At 41.3% G+C, this 21,696-nt stretch overlaps 2 protein-coding genes across 4 annotated transcripts in view; one reads left to right on the top strand and one right to left on the bottom strand.

The window, feature by feature from the left end:
• kpna5 (karyopherin alpha 5 (importin alpha 6)) overlaps positions 1–19,589 on the top strand; it is a 62,071-nt gene extending 42,482 nt beyond the window's left edge. For both annotated transcript variants that reach the window (XM_059981419.1, XM_059981418.1), the window contains exons 12-14: positions 573–700; positions 7,807–7,985; positions 15,868–19,589. In XM_059981419.1, the coding sequence (XP_059837402.1) occupies positions 573–700; positions 7,807–7,985; positions 15,868–16,055 (495 nt within the window). In that variant the 3' untranslated portion in view covers positions 16,056–19,589. The remainder of the gene's footprint in view (positions 1–572; positions 701–7,806; positions 7,986–15,867) is intronic.
• Positions 19,590–19,721: 132 nt separating this feature from the next.
• LOC132400448 (protein FAM162B-like) overlaps positions 19,722–21,696 on the bottom strand; it is a 37,988-nt gene continuing 36,013 nt past the window's right edge. For both annotated transcript variants that reach the window (XM_059981421.1, XM_059981420.1), the window contains exon 4: positions 19,722–21,458. In XM_059981421.1, the coding sequence (XP_059837404.1) occupies positions 21,339–21,458 (120 nt within the window). In that variant the 3' untranslated portion in view covers positions 19,722–21,338. The remainder of the gene's footprint in view (positions 21,459–21,696) is intronic.

Below are 21,696 nucleotides of genomic sequence, written 5' to 3'. Positions count from 1 at the left end.
AGTTAGGAGAAACACTACATAGACTACTTGTCAATCGCTACTGTTGGGCCGTTAAGGAAATGGGGAAAGTTGTTTTCGTGTCTTTCATGTCAATTAGGAGATGAGCAATGCTGGAGGGCCTCAGTAGACATCTATCTGCCAACATAAAGTAGCTGTAGAGCAAATACTTCCAATGAAAGATGAATATGTTATAAACACGAGATTCTGCAGATGCTGGAGATCCAGAGTAACATCCACAATGCTGGAAGAACTCAGCAGGTCAGGCAACATCTATGAAAAGCAGGAGTTTGCAACCTGGGCTCCATAAACCCCTTGCTTAATGGTATTGGTCCACAGCATTTAAAAAAAAGGTTTGGGAACCTCCTGATGGAAAGGAAAAGCAGTCAACCTTTCACCAGGACTGTTTTCATCCTTGTGAAAACTTCTGATTGAAAACAAAATGTTGGTATTTGCAAAAGTCACCTTTAATGAGGAGTGATGAGACAGGACAGAATTTTGCTTTGAGCAAGCATTTCTTTAACCATTTATGTTGAATCCTAATTAACATTTATATTCTGTTTTGTACTTAACAGGCCGTGATAGATGCAAATATTTTCCCAGTGCTAATTGATGTTCTTCAAAAGGCTGAATTCCGCACCAGAAAGGAGGCTGCTTGGGCTATCACAAATGCAACTTCTGGTGGAACTCCAGAACAGATCAGGTAATTCTAACAACAGTTGTGATGATAAGTGTGCATACTTTTACCAACAATTTTTAGTGTAATCATATGAAAAATTGTTTTTTTGGCTATTTGTAACACTAGTTTTACAGTTTCTGGAAATTGCTGGAGAATTGAAGTTGTAGTCTGGCTAGTATCAAGATTTCCAGAAGGTACTTAATGAAATGCTATCAGCCACTGCTTTACCCAAAGATTGCAGCATGGATAAAGCAGTGGCTGATTGGCAGGAGGCAAAGAGTGGAAATAAAGAGGTCTTTTTCTGGCTGGCTCCAGTGACTAGGGGTCTGTGTTGAGACTGATTCTTTTTTACATTATATGTCAAAGATTTGGATGATGGAATTGATGGCTTTGTTGAAAAGTGTGCTGACTGTGTGAAGATGGGTGGAGGAGCAGGTAGTTCTGAGAAGTAGAGGCTACAGAGGACCTGGATAGATTAGGAGAATTGTCAAAGAAATGGCAGGTGCAGCAGTGTTGGGAAGTGTATGGTAAGGCACTTGGGTAGAAGAAATGAAATAGTGGGGACTGTTTTGTAAATGGGGAGAAAATACAAAAAACTGAGGTGTAAGGGGACTTGGGAGTCCATAAGACAGGAGAAGAATTCTGCCACTCAGCCCATCAAGTCTGCTTCACCATTTCATCATGGCTGATCCAGGATCCCACTCAACCCCGTACACTTGCCTCCTTTGATGCCCTGACTAAATCAGGAAGCTATCAAATACTGCTTTAAATATACACATGGACTTGGCCTCCAGCGCAGTCTTTGACAGCATTTTACAGATTCACTACTCTCTGGCTAAGAAATATTCCTCCTTACCTCAGTTCTAAAAGGTTGTCCCTCTATTTTGAGGCTGTGCCATCTAGTTCTGGTAATCCCCACCATAGGAAACATAGGAGTCCTTGTGCAGGATTCCCTGAAGGTCAATTTGCAGGTTGAGTCTATGGTGAGGAAGGCAAATATGATGTTAGCATTCATTTCAAAGGGACTAGAATATAAAAGTAAGGAGACATTATACAGCAGTGGTGAGGTCTCACTCGGAGTACTGAGAGCAGTTTTGGGCCTCTTATATTATAGAAAGGATGTGCTGAAACTGGAGAGGGTTCACAAAAATTATTCCGGATTAAAAGGCTTGCCATTTGCAGAACTTTTGATGTCTCTTGGCCTGTATTCATTGCAATTTAGAAGAATGAAGGATGACCTTATTGAAACCTATCGAATGGTTTATGGTCTTGATAGAGTGGATGTGGAGAGAACATTTCCTATGCTGGGAGTGTCTAAGACCAGAGGAGACAGCTTTTAAGGGGAATAAAGAGGTGTCCTTTTAGAATGGAGACTTGGAGACATTTCTTTAGCCAGAGAGTGGTGAATCTGTGGAATTCTTTGCCACAGTCAGCTGTGGCGGTCAAGTCTTTATGTGTATTTAAGGCAGATTTTGATAGATTCTGGATTGGTCAGGACATGAAGGGATATGGTGGGTTGGAGGCAGGAGACTGGGCCTGAGAGGAAAAATAGATTAACCATAATGTAATGGAAGAGCAGACTGGATGGGCCAAATGGCCTAATTCTGCTCCTGTGTCTTCTAAATCCGATATCAAAGGTTATATAACATTTCAATAACATCTCATCTCATTGGTTTGATTAAAAGAACAAAAGTAAAGTTCAAAGTGAGATTACTATTACTGTACATATGTCATCATATATAACCCCAAGATTCATTTTCTGTTGGGCATACTCAATAAACTTATAAAATAAAAATCAAAACAGAATCAGTGAAAGCCAACCCAACTTGGGTTTTCAATCAGAAGTGCAGAAGACAAGCTTTAAATACAAAAATAAAGAAATAATAAGTAAATAAACATTAAGAGCATGAGATGAAGAGTCCTTGAAAATGAATCCATTGGTTGATGTGGCAAGTGAAGTTGGGTGAAATTATCTCCTTATGGTTCAAGAGCCTGATGGTTGACGGGTAGTAACTGCTCCTGAACCTTGTGTGTGAGCTGAGACTTCTGTAGCAGTGAGAAGAGATTTTGTCCTGGTCTGCTGAGGTGATTAGAGAAATAATTTGTGAAGAGCACATGAGTTTGCCTAGTGATCTAGATTTAGTTCAGAATTGGCTTGCCTACATAAGACAGGTAGAGGAATAATATCCCAGCTGGAGGTCTATGACCACTGGTGTTCTGCAGGGATCAGTGTTGGGATAACTTGGACGAATGTTGGGGGGCTGGTTACTAAAGTTTGCAGATGACAAAAACACTAGTGGAATTGTAGACGATGAAGAAGGTTGTCAAAGGATAAATGAGAAAATCTGCTGATAAAGGGTCGCGCACCATCATTCTGGGTGTGTTGTCAAAGGATAACAGCAGGACAAGTCAAGTCACTTTTTATTGTCATTTCGACCATAACTGCTGGTACAGTACACAGTAAAAACAAGGCAACATTTTTCAGGACCGTGGTGCTACATGAAATAGTACAAAAACAACACTGACCTGCGTGAAAGCAACACAGAGAAAAACTACACCAGACTACAGACCTACCCAGGATTGCATAAGGTGCACAAAACAGTGCAGGCATTACAATAAATAATAGATAAGACAATAGGCACAGTAGAGGGCAGTTAGTTGGTGTCAGTCCAGGCTCTGGGTATCGAGGAATCTGATGGCTTGGGGGGGGGGGGGGGGACTGTTACGTAGTCTGGTCATGAGAGCTCAAATGCTTCGGTGCCTTTTCCCAGATGGCAGAAGAGTTTGTATGAGGGGTGCGTGGGGTCCTTCATAATGCTGTTTGCCTTGCTGATGACCTCACTATACACTGCAGGGTCTTGCGATCTAAGATGATGTAATTTCCGTACCAGGCAGTGATGCAGCTGCTCAGGATACTCTCAATACAACCCCTGTAGAATGTGATGAGGATGAGGGGTGGGAGAAGGACTTTCCTCAGCCTTTGCAAAAAGTAGAGATGCTGCTGGGCTTTCTTTGCTATGGAGCTGGTGTTGGGGGACCAGGTGAGATTATCCGCCAGCTGAACACCCAAGAAATTTGGTGCTCTTAACGATCTCTACCGAGAAGCCATCGATGTTCATTGGGGAATGGTCGCTCCGTGCCCTCCTGAAGTCAACAACCATCTCTTTTGCATCTGAATTTTGTTCACATTCAGAGACAGGTTGCTGGCTTTGCACCAGTCTGTTAGCCGCTGCACCTCCTGTCTGTAAGTTGACTCATTGTTCTTGCTGATGAGACCCACTACGGATATAGATAAGTTAGTGTCACGTATGAGCACAGGATGATAACACAGGATGAGCACCCTGTGACAGGTTAAAGAACCAGCAGAAATAGAAAACACTTTGGAGTCCAGTATTGCTACTAACTAAGGGTATTTATTAGTAACTACGCAATACCTTAATATAAGTTCAGATATATTAAACAGGTTAGCAATGATATAAATATATATGTGTGTGTGGAAATATATGAAAACCAAGCCTAGGGGTGAATAGATGCAGTCTAACGGTGATGAGTAAAGATCAGTTCAGTTTGTGGTATGGAATTGAGTAGTGATGGAGAGAGGGAGATGTTTAGTTCTTCAGGTGAGCTGATGCCGCCGATCTTCCCGTTGTCCTCTGAAATCCTTTAGAAGTCACTGACTGTGACCACAACAAAGGGGACCGTTCTTCCATGGTGGAATTATCAACCCAGACAAAGGTTGGACACACGAATAACTCCCCACCAGTCACAGTTCAAATGCACGGAATTTGAAGTGAGTGGGAGAGAGAGAAATACTTGTAATCCAAACAAACAGGTGTCAATCTTCCTGTTGTCCACAAAATATCACCAACAGTAGCTTATCACAAAGGAGACCATCTTCAAGGGAACCACCACCCAGGCAAGGGTCAACATAATGGTAGATTCCACAAGGTTATCCCAATCACACACAATGTGATAGCCACTTATTCAGTTCCACGACATACGAACAACAGTGATTTGCCACAGGGGTGCCTATCTTCAGTGAACTACCACACCCAGACAAACACAAGGTATTCACAGAGATTCACCTGAGAACCCACTCCTGCAGAATAACTATGTGACAAACACACTTACGTATCCGAATGGAAACAAACTCACCCTCACAGGCTACTTAAAGAGAGAGTCCAAACAGTGATCTCTTTGTCACAAGGTTTCTTCTGTTTCAAACCGTTCTCTCCTCTCTTCTCTCTGCAAACTTGTAGTTGCAGCAACTTGTGAGAGTCATTTATCAATACTCTGGATCGATCTCAACTCACCCCTTTGGGCTACTGAAGGTTTAAACCAGTGACCGACTCACAGGTGTCTTCCATTGACCGAATCTGTCTTGACTCTAACTGTGTGTTCTTGTATATTCAAAATAAGCCATGAGAAACCATAAATTTTCATTGTCCATCAAATAACTCCACCTCTCTCTGGAGCAGCTCAAACAATGTCCAAAAGTCAGACTCATTCTCCCAGTGTTTTAAAGTGACAGTCCATAGAAAAAATGAACCCTAGGGGTATATAACACTACACAGTAACTAAATTTTGCAATCTGTGCTAAGGCTATAAGCAACCTAATGAAAGCAGCCCACACTCTCAACATCAAAGCCAAATTAAACTAGTTCCATTCCTGATGGCAAGATTAAACATAGCGACCTGAAAACAGTTCCCAAAAATTGATCGAGTTAATAAAACAAACAATTAATTCAGAAATGGAGACACAATATTGGTAGTTCTCCAGAGATCATCTGTGTAATGCAAATTGGGTATAATGTGTAGCGGTTACTTGGAACAAATCAAAACCACTTACAGATAAGTTTGGGGGTTGGGTTGGGTTTGATAACGTATGATGTGCTACCCAATAACGAGGCTTCAAAATCAAGGAATATGTTCCATTTTTTATTAAGAAATTGCCAAAACATCTTGAAGCAATAAACGCTAATGAAACTAAAACTAGTGATATAAACAGTCTTAGTGTATTAAACGTACTTAAGCCAAGCATTTCCAAAGCTTTTCAGAAATATTCAAATGAATTTAAGTAATTTTAAGCGGTCAGCAAAAGAAGATATTACCCCCGGCCCGCTCCCTATCACTACCCAAACAAGACAGAACTAAAGACAAAGTGTGAATAAGTAAACTTTTTGCATCTACAGCATCCCAACCCACATGACTAACTACGCATAATAAACATGCAACGCAAAATACTATACAGACACATGGCTCCTACATAAAGCAATTAACGAATTAGAGAGCACTGTTTGCATTGGTTATAATGCAGCTACCATGAAGTTCCCAAACAGTGGAACAGAGTCTGAGGAAGTCAGTTTTATTGCAAGAGACAATTTAAATGTATAAAATGATGAGAGCCATAGATAGGTGAATGTGCAGTTCCTCCCTCCTCCCCTCCCCCAAGGTTGGAGAATTAAAAACTAAAGGACATTGGATTAACACAACAGCAGGAGTATTTAATAGGAATTTGATGAGAGAACAAGCACACACACACGTATTTATATGCATTGAGTTGCAAAAAGCAGAGGTTCCCAACTTCAGTTAATAGTAAGGCTCTATGGCAAGAAAAAATATACATAATAGAGCACAGGAACAGACCCTTCAGCCCACAAAACCTGTGCCAAACGTCATGACAATTAGAATAATCTCTTCTGTCTGCTCTTGTTCCGTATCCCTTATTCACATATGGACTGTATCTAAAAGTCTCTGAAATGTCACTATCGTATCTGCTTTCACCAGCACCCCAGAAAGATGGTCCAGGCACGTACTACTCAGTGCAAAAATAAAGTTCAAAGCAAATATTGTTATCAAAGTGCTCGTATGTCATCACATACAATCCTGAGATTCAGTTTCACGTGGGCGTACTCAATAAATCCAATAACCATAACAGAATCACACCAACAGGGCAGACAATCAGTGTGCAAAGGGCAGACAGTGCTAGCAAATACCTGTCTACTTGTTTCCACCTTCGGGAGAGGTGCAGACTTTGACCCTCTACTTGTGTTAAGATGTTCAGAGGTGGACATGGATCTATCTACATGTGTTAGATGTTCAGGAGAGGCATGGACATCTCTGTGATAATCTACTGTTGGTGATATTTTGTGTGAGCATTCAGAGGACAATGGGAAGATCGACACCTGTTTGTTTGGATTACAAGTATCTCTCACTTCAAATTCCGTGCGTTTGAACTGAACCGTATTTTTTTACATAGCATCGTAAGACTGTACTTTTCACCTGAGTTTGAATAAGTTTGTGAACTTTATCTATACCTCTATATATGCATAACACTGCAAATCCTTGGTTTACCTGGTTTAAGTTGCAGTATTACGTAAAGCAGTGTTTTGTTATCAGCAAAACCAGACACCAGGTGTCTTCTATTGCTGCTCATTCTTTTACAGGGTTGTGTGTACATGACAGTAGTCAGTAAATTTAGGTAATTTATTCTTCAGTTGTGTTTCAGTGGCACCAAGTTCAAATTGACACTGATCAAATTTCACATAAGATTCATGAATACAAAACTGTTCCTTCTAATCTGTTAATCATCTAACATTTCTTTGTTCATGTTCTTGACAAAAATTGAATGGAGGATAATATTTTTTCCAGATCTGAGCTTCATATTATTGCTGGAAAGGAGGTGCTGTGAATGCTTGTTATGAATGACTAAATTTGTATTTAACATATTTAATTGACTAGTAAATTTGGAACTTTAAGCCAGCTGGTAGTGCAGTAGCATCAGCAATGGACTTCGAGGCAAATGGTCCCAGGTTCAAATCCGGCTGGCTCCTTGCACACTTTTCACCCTGCTGGGTTGAGCGTCGAGCTAGCAACTCGGCCATGTTTAAAAAAAACACAAATGCTAAAGCAACAACAAGGTTGCCACTCAATGTGCCACAAGGTGTCGTGAGAAACAAGTTTGGAACTTTATTTAAATAGTTCTCCTGCTCCACCTAGTAAAAGTGCTAAGTAGCTCATCTTTGAAACTAATGTTTGCCTTACAGTGCTCAGTTTGAGAATATTCAGATTTGCTTGTGTGATTTGTTTGCTGAAAGCATTTAACTGGAAACTTTTTGTTTTCTTCAAAGGTATTTGGTGGAACTTGGCTGCATCAAACCTTTGTGTGACTTACTCACAGTCATGGACTCCAAAATTGTCCAGGTTGCTTTGAATGGATTGGAAAATATTCTCCGGTTAGGAGAACAAGAGGCCAAGCAGAATGGAACCGGTATCAATCCATACTGTGCTCTCATTGAGGAAGCCTATGGTGAGAAAATTACTGAAAAGTCAAGTAGAAGAGAAAATTAATATCTCAAGTCAGATAATCCTTGTTGATGTTGGATGTAAACCAAAAATTTGAGTGTTCCTTTGACCTTTCTTAGCTTGATATGTTTTTAAACATTTGTTGAATTATCTGTGTTGTTATTTTCAGACGACCACAGACTGGTGTGTTTAAGCTTTTCCGGTCATGTGGGAAGGGAAAGAAATTTTGGCCAGTAACAAATTAAAGGGCCGAACTAAATTTTTTAAAAAATATTGTTTATCTAATATAATTTTACTTTGCATAATGTCATTCATGTTACTCAATGTCAGGAACAGTTATAATGTTTTAATGACATATGAAAACATGACTGAACCACTTTTCATCCATCTGACAGTTGACGCATTAGTATGACCACTTTCTAACTAAAGGTAACCTGTTGTAATGTGAAGCTCTTATCAATGCCTTTGCTCCTCGCCTTATACCAGAGGTTCCCAACCTGAGGTCCACAGGCCTGTTGGTTAAAGTTAAAGCTCCATGGTATAAAAAAAGATGGGAACCCTTACCTTAACCAATGCCCTCTAGTTATTGGTTCCCCAACCCTGGTAAAAAGACAATGCATTCACTCTGTAAACCCTTCATGATTGTATTCACCCCTATAAGATCACCTCTGTCTCCTGTGTTCAACTTCTCTAACATTCTGGTAAATTTTTCTGATTAAACCCTTCTGACTTAATAACACCTTTCCTATAGCAGGGAGGCTAAAACTGAACTCAGTACATGGTCCTGATGAAGAGTCTCAGCCCAAATCATCGACTCTTTATTCCCAACCATAGAGGCTGCCTGACCTGCTGAGCTCCTCCAGCACACTGTGTGTTGCTACAGCACTCTCAAGTGCAGCTTCAGCATGCTGTACAATGTCACCATGACCTTAGTGCCCTGAACATTGAAGGCTAGCATACCAAAACACCACGCTGTCTACCTGTGACTCCACTTTCAATGAAACATGTACTTGTCTTCTAAGATCCCGCTCTTCTTCAGGTCCCTGCACCCTCTCCATAGCTTCCACATCCTTCCTATAATGAGGTGACCAGAACTGAACACAATACTCTTAAATGCAGTCTCACCAGAGATTTGTAGAGTTGCAACATGACCTCTCTACTCTTGAACTCAATCCCCCTGTTAATGAAGCCTAGCAACCCATAGGCCTTCTTAACTACCCTATCAACCTGTGCAGCGACCTTGAGGGATGTATGGATTTGAACCCCAAGGTCCCTTTGTTCATCCACACTCTTAAGTAACTGACCATTAATCCTGTACTCAATCTTCTGGTTTGTTCTTCCAAAATGCATCACCTCACACTTGTCTGGATTGAACTCCATCTGCCATTTTTCTGCCCAACTCTGCAGCCTATCTATATCCTCTTGTAATCTTCGAGCACCTACAGCTCCATCCACATCTCCTCCAATCTTCGTGTCATCCGTAAACTTACTCACCCATCCTTCCGCCTCTACATCCAGGTCATTTATAAAAATCACAAATAGCAGGGGTCCCAGGACAGATCCCTGCGGCACTCCACTAGTCACCGACCTCCAGGCAGAATACTTCCCTTCAACAACTACCCTCTGCTTTCTTCCTTTAAGCCAATTTTTTATTCAAACAGCCAAGGTTCCACTTATCCCATGCCTCATGACTTTCTGGATGAGTCTCTCATGAGGGACCTTGTCAAATGCTTTGCTAAAGTCCCACATCCACTGCCCTACCCTCATCAATTTCTTTTGTTACCTCTTCAAAAAACTCAATCAGGCTCGTGAGGCACGATCTTCCCTTCACAAAGCCATGTTGACTATTCATGAGTAGACTGTACTTCTCCAAATGCTCATGGATCCTAAAGAATCCTTTCCAGTAGTTTGCAGACCACTGATGTAAGACTCACTGGTCTATAGTTCCCAGGTTTCTCCCTATTACCTTTTTTAAACAAGGGAACTACATTTGCCATTCTCCAGTCCTCCAGCACTTCCCCTGCAGCCAAAGAGGTTTCAAAGATCATAGCTAATGCTCCTGTGATCTCTCAATTCCTACAACAACCTGGGGTGTATCCTATCCGGCCCTGGAGATTTATCAATCTGAATGTTTTTAAGAAGATCCAGCGCTACTTCTTCCTTAATCTCCACCTAGTCCAGCACACAGGCCCGCTCTACTTTGACCTCATCCTGATCAAGATCCTTTTCACTTGTGAATACTGAAGCGAAGTATTCATCTAGGACCTCCCCAATCTCCTCCGCCTCCAGGCACATGTTCCCCTTTTTATCCTTTAGTGGTCCCACCTTTGTTCTCGTCATCCTCCTATTCTTCACATATGCATAGAATGCCTTGGGGTTCTCCTTAATCCTACATACCAAGGCCTTCTCATGCCCCCTTCGATCTAGAAACTGAGATGCTGACACCTCCAGTATTAGAATGCTCCAGTAATGTCCTGGAGTGCCACCTAGATTTTGTTCAAATCAATTTCCCTTTTTCTTTATTTCAGAAAGACCATTACATTAGCCGTGGAACCCTTCCCAGGGTATTCCACTTGTATCCCTGCAATGTAATGTCTCATGCACATCAATTTCTCCTTGGCCTCCATTTACAATCGGGGTAATTAACAATGGGTAAAAAAGGATCTAGTGCTTTCCTGGCATATATGATGAATAAACTCTTCTCGGGTGTATAGATGTATGGGGTGTCGGAGGGGTAGCACCTCTGATGGGGGAGCATGTTGCGTCCTTTTCAGGCCGTGTGTCCACCTCTGGTCCCCACCTGGCTGTCAGCTCTCATCTGTGGCTCCCTGTAGCTGTTTGCATGCGACAGCTGCCACACCCCAGACAATGGCTTCAACATGCCGGCTAAACCAGGTGAGGGTAGCTGACGGGTCTCAAACCCTCGGTGAGATAGGGAGTTGTCTACCCCAGCATGTGAAGACAGACTCTGGCAAGACCAATGGAAGGTCCAGCGGTCAAGAAGACAATCTCTGCAAGCGTCGTGGAACACGTAGAGCACGACAAGACATAGACGACATCCTGCTCATCCACTGCGCCTAGTCCCATCTCCAGCCATCTGGACTCTTGTCTTGCCACTGGATCCAGATGGGAATTGGGAAGAGACAGTAAGGCTAACGCTGCGCAACTCACCCTCACTTAAATCCAAATGAAGCACTAGTCTCGACACCATCATCATCCTCTAACCTTTGAAGACCTGTGGTGATGGGTGAGTGACAAAGCAGCAGGTGTGGATACGCTGGGAGCTGTAGTCACAGACTTGCACACAGGCAGCTCAGGTCTAATGGTTGTTTCTCGCTGACCAAAGCAGTGGTGAAACTCGGCGCCTAACTGGGCGACTGAGTAGCCCTCTTTAGGAACACACTGCTCAACTCCATAGTATGAGGAAGGGGCAAGAAAAGGTGCCCTAAACATTGCCTGCTTCATTGCACCCTAGCCAGTTTACCACGGCTGGTGGTGATCCCATCTCGGCAGTCGAATAAACACAACAAATGCAAGGTGACGCCGCTCACCATTGGCACTTGGAATGTGCGCGCACTATTGGACAACCCTACAGCAAACAGACCAGAGAGAAGAACAGCCTTAGTTGCCAGAGAGCTTACAAGATGCAACATTGACATAGCAGCCCTGAGTGAGACTTGTCTTGTTAACGGAGGTCAGCTGACTGAAACCAGAGGTGAATACTCTTTTTTCTGGAGTGATCACGGTAGCAATGAGCGTCGTGTTGCTGGAGTTGGATTCGCCGTCAGGAGTCACCTTGTTTGGAAACTTGCCCATCTCCCCAAGGGTGTGAATGACCGTCTCATGACACTACAGCTTCTGCTGCAGAACAACCACCCTGATCAGCGCCTATGCCCCCACAATGACCAATCTGGACAAGACGAAAGACAGGTTCAATGAAGAACTAGACGCCCTACTATCAGCAGTAAACAGCCCCAACAGCTGATCTTGCTCGGCAACTTCAATGCAAGAGTAGGGTGCCACTCTGCAGCCTAGCAGGGAGTTGTTGGGAGACATGGAATGGGCAAATGTAACAATAATGGCCTACTCTTTACTGAAGACCTGTGCAGCACACTACCTCCTCATCACCAACACAACTTTCCGCCTGCCCATCCATAACAAGACCTCCTGGATGCACCCCTGCTCTAAGCATTGGCATCTTATTGAGTATGTCATTGTCAGGATAAAAGACAGGCTGGATGTCAGAGTGACCAAGGCCATGTGTGGTGCTGACTGCTGGACAGATCACAGGCTCATTGTCTCCAAAATGAAGCTCCACATCAGACTCAGGAGGCGACCACGAGGAAGCAAGGCTATGAAAAGCATCAGCGTGGCCAGGCTGAAGAACCCCAGCATAGCTTCAGCACTAGCTGAAGACTTAGAAACCAAGCTTGCTGACCTACACCTTGCAGGCAGCACTGTGGACGACAGGGATGCTGTCCATTCACCTGCACTGAAGATGCTGGAGCCCTCTCCCCACAAGCAGCATGACTGGTTCGATGAGAACGATGAGGAGATACAGGCTCTACTTGTTGAAAAGCACCACCTTCATCGTGCCTATCAGAATGACCCATCATCAGCTGCCAAGAAAAATGCCTTTACCAGTGCTTGCAGGACAGTCCAGAATAAACTGCGTAAAATGCAAGATGCCTGGCTGAGTGTCAGGGCAGGTGAAATACAGGGATAGACTGACAGAAACGACTTGAAACGATTCTATGAAGCCCTCAACACTCTATGGACCTCAGTCTCTCGGGAGCTCCCCCCTCCCGAGTACAGATGATACAACTCTCATTACAGAGAAGGTTCAGATCCTGCAGAGATGGGCTGAACACTTTGAAGCTGTCTTCAACCGACCATCGTCTATTAACAATGAGGCAATAGATAGGATTCCCCAGGTCGACATCAACAGGGCCGCGGATGACCCACCGGTAGTGGCTGAAGTCACAAAAGCTGCCAGCCAGCTATCCAGTGGCAAAGCCCCAGAGGCAGACGCCATGCCTGCAGAGATTTGAAAACCCAGCGGTCCTGTACTTATAGAGAAGCTCGCCGAGTTGTTTCAGTCTTTTTAGAAGCAAGGATCCATTCCTCAGGAACTTAAAGATGCATCCATCGTACACCTCTACAAGAGGAAGGGCAATCGACAAGTATATGACAGCCACCGAGGAATCTCTCTGCTCTCCATCACAGGAAAAACTCTTGCAAGAGTCTTGCTAAATCGTCTGGTCACTCATCTGGAGCTGGGCCTGCTGCCGGAGTCACAGTGTGGCTTTCGCAAAGGTGGTGGGACTATTAATATCTGCCGTGTGCCACCTTCAGGAGGAGTGTCAGGAGCAGAATCGCAAACTCTACACAACTTTTGTTGACCTCACGAAAGCCTTCAACACTGTCTGCCGACAAGACCTGGGGAGGATCATGTCAAATTTCGGCTGCCCCGCTAAATTCATTTAGATAGTACGCCAATTCCATGATGGCCAGTGCTCACACCCGCACTGTTCAGCATGATGTTTTCTGCCATGCTGAATGATGCCTTCCAAGACAGTGATGCTGGAATCAGCCTCAAGTACAGAGTGGATGGGAAGCTCTTCAAGCTATTACCAAAGTGAAGGAGACTGTTCTGAGAGACTTCCATTTTGCCGATGACTGCGCCCTGTATGCTGGTTCAGAGCAAGAGATGCAAGTCAATATGGACAAATTCTCCACGGCTTGTGACAACTTCGGACTCACCATCAACATCAAAAAGACCAAAGTCATGCACCAGCCTGCTCCTCATGCACCATACGCAGAACCCAAAATCACAATCAAAGGACAGAAACTACAGGCAGTGGACCAGTTTACTTACCTTGGCACACCCTCTCCCGAGCAGTGACTATTAATACAGAAGTTAACTGCAGAATAGCAAAGGCAAGTTCTGCTTTCAGTAGACTGCACTCCACTGTATGGGAACGTCGAGGAATCAGCCCAGCAACAAAATTATGCCTGTGAAATGTGGACTGTGTATCAAAGACATGCAAGACAGCCCAATCATTTCCATATGAATTGTCTTCGCAGAATATTGGGCTTCAGATGGCAAGACAAAGTACCAGACACTGATGTTCTCTCTAGAGCAAGTCTACCATCAGTCCACACACTGCTGATGAGAGCACAGACACGGTGGGCAGGTCATGTCATCTGTACGCTGGAAGACCCTCTCATGGAGGGCAGAAGAAATGTTACAAAGACACACTACAGGCCTCCCTGAAGTCGCTTGACATAGACACGACCTCCTGGGAAACGCTGGCACAAAACGGCCCTACATGGTGCAGCCTCATCCACAAGGGCTGCCAAGCTTACGAAGCAAGGCGCACTGCTGAAGCACAACGTAAGTGTGAGCTGCGCAAGTCCAGAGCCACCAGCACAACAACTGCAGTGCCTACACACGTCTGCCCTTTATGTGCCAGGACATTCCATGCCCAAGTTGGCCTGACCAGTTATCTTTGGACACACCACATCCAGTCTCAAAGTGACTAATGGTGTCGAGGTCTTCATCGGCGATGATGAACGAACTATTGGTATCAATTATAACTGATGTTTCAATGACAAACTCAGCCATCCCCGATGAAGGTGGTGGAGTTTGTCATCGAAGCACCGGTTATAAATGATATCTGTATCTGGCTGGAAGCCCGAGAAGAGTTTATTTAAAAATGGGTAGATAACCCAACTGCACTGTACCAAGTCAGCACAAGTTATTTTGGTAAACACAAGAGATTTTGCAGATTCTGGAAATCTTGAGCAACACACACAAGGTGGAGGATCTCAGCAAGTCAAGTGGCATCTATGGAGGGGAATATGTCAACACTTTTTAGACCTTTACCTCTTCTACCTATCTTCCTCTCCCCCCCCCCCCCCCCAGCTTCTTGCTTCATTCTCGACCCCCACCAACCCACCTTCCCACTCAGTTGGTCTCACCTATCGTGTGCCAACCTGTAATGTTCCTCTCCCCCTCCATGCACCCCACCTCTTATTTTGGCTTCTGCCCCTTTCCTTTCCAATCCTGATGAAGGGGCTCAGCCTGAAATGTTGACTGCTCATTCTCCTCCATAGATGCTGCTTGTCCTGCTGAGTTCCTCCAGCATGCTTGTTCAAAATTCACACTTTCCTGGGATTGCTAGGGTGAAGATTTGACCCTGAACTTGGTTGTTGCTGTCCCTAATAGAAGTACTACTTGATTAAAAAAAATTTCCAAAATATGTCTTACGACACTTCTGGTTTGAATGTGACGGACCAGTTGCATTGACCGTGTTAACTGGAATCCAGTAGAGTGGTCTGTACTTACAGGACCTCCAGCTGTCCAGTGTAACTTTAACCCTAATCTCTTGAAATACCCTTAAGAATTAGCAAAGCCCTAGTCCTGCTTTTAAATATGGTTTTACAATTTTAAATATCTGATACTCAGATAGTTAAATGTTAAATACAATTTTTACAAATGTTGTATCAAGTTATGAACCAAAATACATGAAAAAATATTAAAGGGAAGTGAAATGATGTGCAGAAATTTGTATTCTGTTATGCCTCCCAATGCTTTCATCTTCAATCCCCATTGAAATTGGGTGAGTTTGAAATCCTGTTAGTCTAACCTGGCAGAGATAAAAAGTAATATTTTAAAAAATGCTGAGAATTATACTGACAAGGTGGGCGTTTACCACAGTTTGACAGGCACAATGATTGACTGAACTGGCAGATCCGGCCTCCTGAATCTTGACGCAGATTTTGTTTAAAGCCAGTGTTAATGACGTGTGAGATCTGGCTCATGAAAATCGTTTGAAACCATGGATACTACTTGTACATGACATTGTGATCTCTGATTTCAGGGCTGGACAAAATTGAGTTTCTTCAAAGTCATGAAAACCAGGAGATTTATCAGAAAGCCTTTGATCTGATTGAGCATTATTTTGGTATAGAAGAGGAGGACTCGAGCATTGCACCGCAGGTAGATGAGAGCCAACAGCAGTTCATTTTCCAGCAACAAGAGGCCCCGATGGAAGGTTTCCAGTTGTAAATGCATGATTGGAGAAATTGTCCACGATGCCACCATATTCATAACTACAAAATCCTCAGAGCCAAAATTAAGAAGCTGTTGTAGTTGAGTTTTAAAAAAAATTAGGAACCTTTTTGAAAGAGCAAAAATGTGTGACAGCTTATGCACTTTTCTATTTGCAGTTTAAGATGTGATTTAAACTGCGGCTGTTGATTTCATGTTGCATATTTAATGTTCATTTAGGTATCTTGTCATATGATTTGGATCATACATCTGAATTTCTCTGGAGAAAAGATGTTGGAGTGGCAGATACATCAATATTTAAGCTGAAATTACAGCCATCCAAATAGTTCTATTTCATTTAACTGTTTACAGCCCTAATTTAAGCAGAATACTTATTTATTCTTTGTTTCTGGAGCCTCAAAATACTGTTACAGGGTGTGGTTTCCTTTGTGTTGAATAATGGAATTGAACTCCAAAACTATTTGACCAAAATTCTTTCTAAAGTCCAAAAAGTGTATTCTCTCACTTCCATTAGTAAAATGCACGGTTTGAGCAAATTGAACTTATCTCAGCCACTTTCAACACTAGTGTATGTAAGCAGTTTATAGGTACCCCCCTGCTGATAAATCTACCTCTTTAAATTAGGACGCAATTGTTTAAAAGTCATTGACTTAACGTATTTGTTAACAGTACAAGTTAATGTGAAAAACAGTAATTATCAGCATTTGCTAGTTTATATTTCAATATGAAAACCTGTAAATGTATTTATACTTTCTAGAGAAGAAAACTAATAATTGCACTCTGAACAAGAGACTTGAAATTGTAGCACTGCTGACTATACATGATGTTGTTAACTTAATTAGGTGTGTGTAGAATTCCCTGGTAGATTCACCCAATAAGAAATACCTGATCAGAAGCAATATGTGAGCTTTCTCCTCCTCCCCCTTCTGCTCTCGCCCTGCTCCCTCTTCTGCATTTTCCATCCCCTTGCCTTCCAGGAAAAACAGATTGAACTGAGGGGCGATGTAATCCTTCACAGATTTGTGAAATTAGTTTCTTAAGTATTACCATAAGGGTTTTCGATAACCAGATAAAGTGCTGATTACTAATTAATAATGCATAAATGGAATTTCACAACTAAGCTATTTGGTCATGTGATTCACTTCATATTTCCTCTCAAGTAGCGCTGCTACTGATGGTCCCTTGAGGTGATATTTCTGTGTACTCCACACAGTTCATTTAATGAACTAGTTATGTACAGAAATAGTACAGAGCAACTAATTTTCATCACTAAATTGGTTAGTAGGTACCTAACATTAAAGTTTTAAAATAATGCTGATTAGGAAATAAGATCATGTCACCACATTAACATTAAAGAATGGAAATGGTGGCAAAAGTGATCCTCTGGAATCTTTTACTTGTATTCTGCAATTTAAAATCACAGCCACAGTTTCAGATGCTACTTCTTCGGTGTTGCAGCAGCATTAAAAAAAATTCTTTATCAGATAGTTAGGACCTGCAATCGAGAACCTTTGGTGTGAAGAATGTTGTACAGTGATTTTGATTTTTTTTGTAAAGAAAATTTTGAATTGTGCTCTTGCAGGTTCAGTGTAAATATGCAAACATCACTACTTTCACAATACTTCCCTACTAAAAATCCATTTTTAAAATGGACGTCCTCATTGTTTAATGATTCAGAAGACAGTTGTAGTTAAATATTAAGCTAATGACTTAGTTCTATCCTGTAAACACAGATTTTGATTTAGAAAATCTCATTATTATGTATTTTATTGATTATCAAAATGTAAAGCTAATTTTTCTGTTGTACCATCTTGGATCTGAAATCGGAAGGAATGGCTTAAACATGAATGATATAGCAGATAAGTGCTGAACATGCTAATAGAACACCCTCTTTTGTTATTTTAAAGGAAGCCCATGTGTCATAAGTGTGTTATTGGTTATTTACTAATGTTGCCATAAGTAATTCTAAAGAGAAAGGGAACAGATTGTTAATCTGTATGGCTTGAAAGTATAAAAAATGCCAAATTTGCATTATAATTAAATGTAACTGCTGTACAGTGGCAAGTGTGTATATAAAGAAATAATTATTTGGAAAAGCTTAAAATACTCCTTGCTCCATCACTAAAATACATAGTTCTAATTAGTATTATGTCTGTATTGAACTGAGTTTATTGTAAATGTCCTGATTTCTTTGCATTATATCGTTGTTCACTACAGCTGATGCTTTTCAGTGAAAAGTAGCGTCTGTAATACATGCCACTTCATTGGTTGAGGGATTTTTTTTTAGTTACCATTATAGCTGAAAGCTTGAACTCAGCTAAACTCTTGAAACTTGTAGAACAGCAATACAAAATTGCAGTGTGTTAAACTGTTTATGCATGACTGTTTCAATAGCTACAGGTCACTGATGTTCCATGTGTAAAGTTGATCACAGTTGTGTCACTGCTTTTTGAAAGATGACTCGGATGTTTCATTTGCACAGTATTTAACATGACCAAATACAAATCTCAACAGTATTATTTAAGAATATTTTTGCCCCGAGATATTTAACAGTAAACTTCATGAGGAATAAATCTGACAGGGATAAAGCAAAGTATATAAACATTCTATAAAGGGATACTTTATATTTTGTCTTAACTGAAATGTTCTCTTGCCTCAAATTTATAAAGCTGTTTTTGTTTAGGTCGCTCAGTCAGTATCCCTGCTATAGAACTGAGAAGTCACAATGCAAGTGCTTTTTGGCGCTTGCCAAATAACAAAAGTAGCACTGTGTTGTAGCTTCTGTTTGCTACATTAGCCACATGAAAAAACACAATGCCTCATTTTTTTGAGTTAAACTTTGTATTAGCTCTCTTGCTGCATCTTGCAGTACTTATGTTGTGTCATACAAAATAATGTGAATCTGAAAACTACTAATACTGTGCTAGATGTATCAGCAGACATATTTAAGCTGCATTTATTGAGAATTACAATACATATATACTAGCAATAGTTGCATAAATCATAATTTCTAAAGAATTGAAAAATCTGTGCTCTAAATTAACATATCTGCATCATTAAAGCTAATGTTTTTGTGTGTGTATATATTTTTTTACAATGACCAGAGCTGTACAATTTGACATGAGTAAATTCATTCTTTATTGGATCTATTTTCTTTCATTTGGAATTACTACTGTCTCTACTGTTGCTGGCAACAGCCTTGGAATCAACAGTCACAAAATCCCACTCCCCTTGTTCTGAAACTTCCCCTTCTCCAGTTTGGATTTTTGAAAATTGTGTTGCAATAGAATTAGGAGCATTGAGCCAAGATCAGCAAGGGTAAAATACCATGCAGAAGATTTCCAATCTGTTTCATGCATTTTGTATATGTGCAGAGAATGTTGCATTTTTTCCTTCCACTTTTGGACTGGGGAATAGTTTTCTAGTGAATATCTTGTGAGCGTACACAAGCTAATTGATTATTCAGTTGCATTGAAGTGTATTGGATTTGGAAATATCTGGAAAGCAAAAATAAAAAATCCATTCACATGATTTTGATTTGCTGTTTTAACTCCATTGTTTTTAGTTGTGTGTCTGCTTTTGTATTATGTTGCTTTAATCTTCTAAAAAAAAAAATGCTGAGACCTTCTTCAGAGGGGCATGGAAATGTCAAAAGATTGTTATTAGGGAGATTGGGGATTGGAAGAAAAATGGGTGAAATGGTGGAGCAGACTCGATGGGCCAAATGGCCTAATTCTGTTCCTACATCTTATTGTTGACGTGATCCAGGCACTAATTGTCCTAAAGCAACTTATTTTTAAAGAGATTAATTATACATTTGTAAATGGTTGTCTATTTTTTAGCTATGAAGAGCCCTTGTACAATATTGAATTATTTTGCTATCAGTTACTTTGTCTATATGGCAAGTTAAATGCAATTTTGATTAGTCAGGGCATGAAGGGATACAGGGAGAAGGCAGGAGATTGGGGCTGAGAGGGAAATGGATCAGTCATAATGAAATGGCAGAGCAGACTCAATGGGCTAAATGGCCTAATTCTGCTCCTGTATCTTAATGGTCTTTATACAATGGAGTAGCTGGATTTTGCATTAATGTCCCAAATAATTAAAAAAAAAATAGTTGCTTGGCTTCTGATAGTTCAGGAAGGAATGGTAACTGGAAATATAGAGAGAATCTTACTCTTTAAGTTGCGGGTTGAGTCAGTGGTAAGGAAGTCAAATGCAATGTTGGCGTTCATTTTGAGAACGGCTCCCTCACCTTAAAGGATGATCTGGCACTGGAGAAAAGTCCAGAGGTGTTCACGAGAATGATCCCAGGAAAGAAAGGGTATGAGGAGCGTTTGATGGCTTTGGCTCTGTACTCACTGGAGTTTAGAAGAATGAAGAGGGGGATCTCATTGAAACCTATTGAATATTGGAAAGCTTAGAGAGAGTGGACATGGAGTGGATGTTCCCTCTTGTGGGGGAGTCTAGGACTAGAGGGCACAGCCCTAGAATACAAGGATATCCCTTCAGAACAGATGAGGAATTTCTTAGCCAGAGGGTGGTGAATCTGGAATTCATTGCCAGAGATGACTAGGAAGGCCAAGTCATTGGGTGTATTTAAGGATGTCAACGGTTGAGAGGGGTAATGGAATACCAGAGCAGACTTATGAGGTGACTAGTCAAATTTTGCTCCTATATCTTATAGTCTTTAATTTCATCATCTTTAATGTGTCATCCAAGGAGTTAATTGTGAATCACTCCTTTACTGAGGGGATGTATCTTAATGCATATTACAGTCATCATAGGTTATGTGTTCAACTTGTAAGGTTTGAATCTATTAATTGTTGCACAACCAAAACTACTTTTTCATGGGATTTTGCATTGGTTGTTAATCTCTACATACACTATTTATTCCCAATCGATCCTACCGTTATTTTCTTTAAAAGCCTAGAAAGATCTAAAATTTATAACTGATAGGAACTTTTGTTTTAATCCTGTATTTAAAGAGTATTTGATTTATGGACAGTATATTAGTGAAGAGTTCTTTTAAGGTTTGAAAATTTTGAGGGTAAATTTAATATGTCTGGAAGGAAAAAATGGCTATCAAATTAAAGTACACTCCTGTGGATTAGTAATTTTTTTACAGTGGGGGATAATGTGACACTATAATTAAATATGGCTATAGAGTATATAAATGTGGGTTATACATGTAAGTCTTGAGTTAATCATTTTTGGTAGCTTCTATCTTGCATGAATTAACTTCAATCTGTATGACTTTTGCAGTTTCTTTGCACAAGGTTATCGGGATTTAGCCGCAGAAATGGCCGTTGAGGTTTGCTGCTCCTGTAGAGCTTCTTCTTTCCATTTTGCCTTTTTTGCTCGATTCCAGCTGGCAAGTGATTCGTGTCGTTTAGCAGCCTGGGATGCGGAGAGAATACAGGATGAACAAACACACAATGCATGTTCACTGGAGTAAAAAAAATAACTGCAGCTGCTGGAAATCTGAAACACAATCACAAAATGTTGAAAAACTTGGGTTGTTTACTTTGGAGCGTCGGAGGATGAGGGCAGATCTGATGGAGGTTTATAAGATTGAGGAGCATGAATAGAGTGGACAGGAAGTATCTTTTCCCCAGAATAGAAATGTCAGATACTG

The sequence above is a fragment of the Hypanus sabinus genome, chromosome 10, assembly GCF_030144855.1.
Source record: "Hypanus sabinus isolate sHypSab1 chromosome 10, sHypSab1.hap1, whole genome shotgun sequence".
Classification (NCBI taxonomy): Eukaryota; Metazoa; Chordata; class Chondrichthyes; order Myliobatiformes; family Dasyatidae; genus Hypanus; species Hypanus sabinus.
Note: the sequence above shows the minus strand (reverse complement) of the source record. Positions and strands in the feature narration are given on the sequence as shown.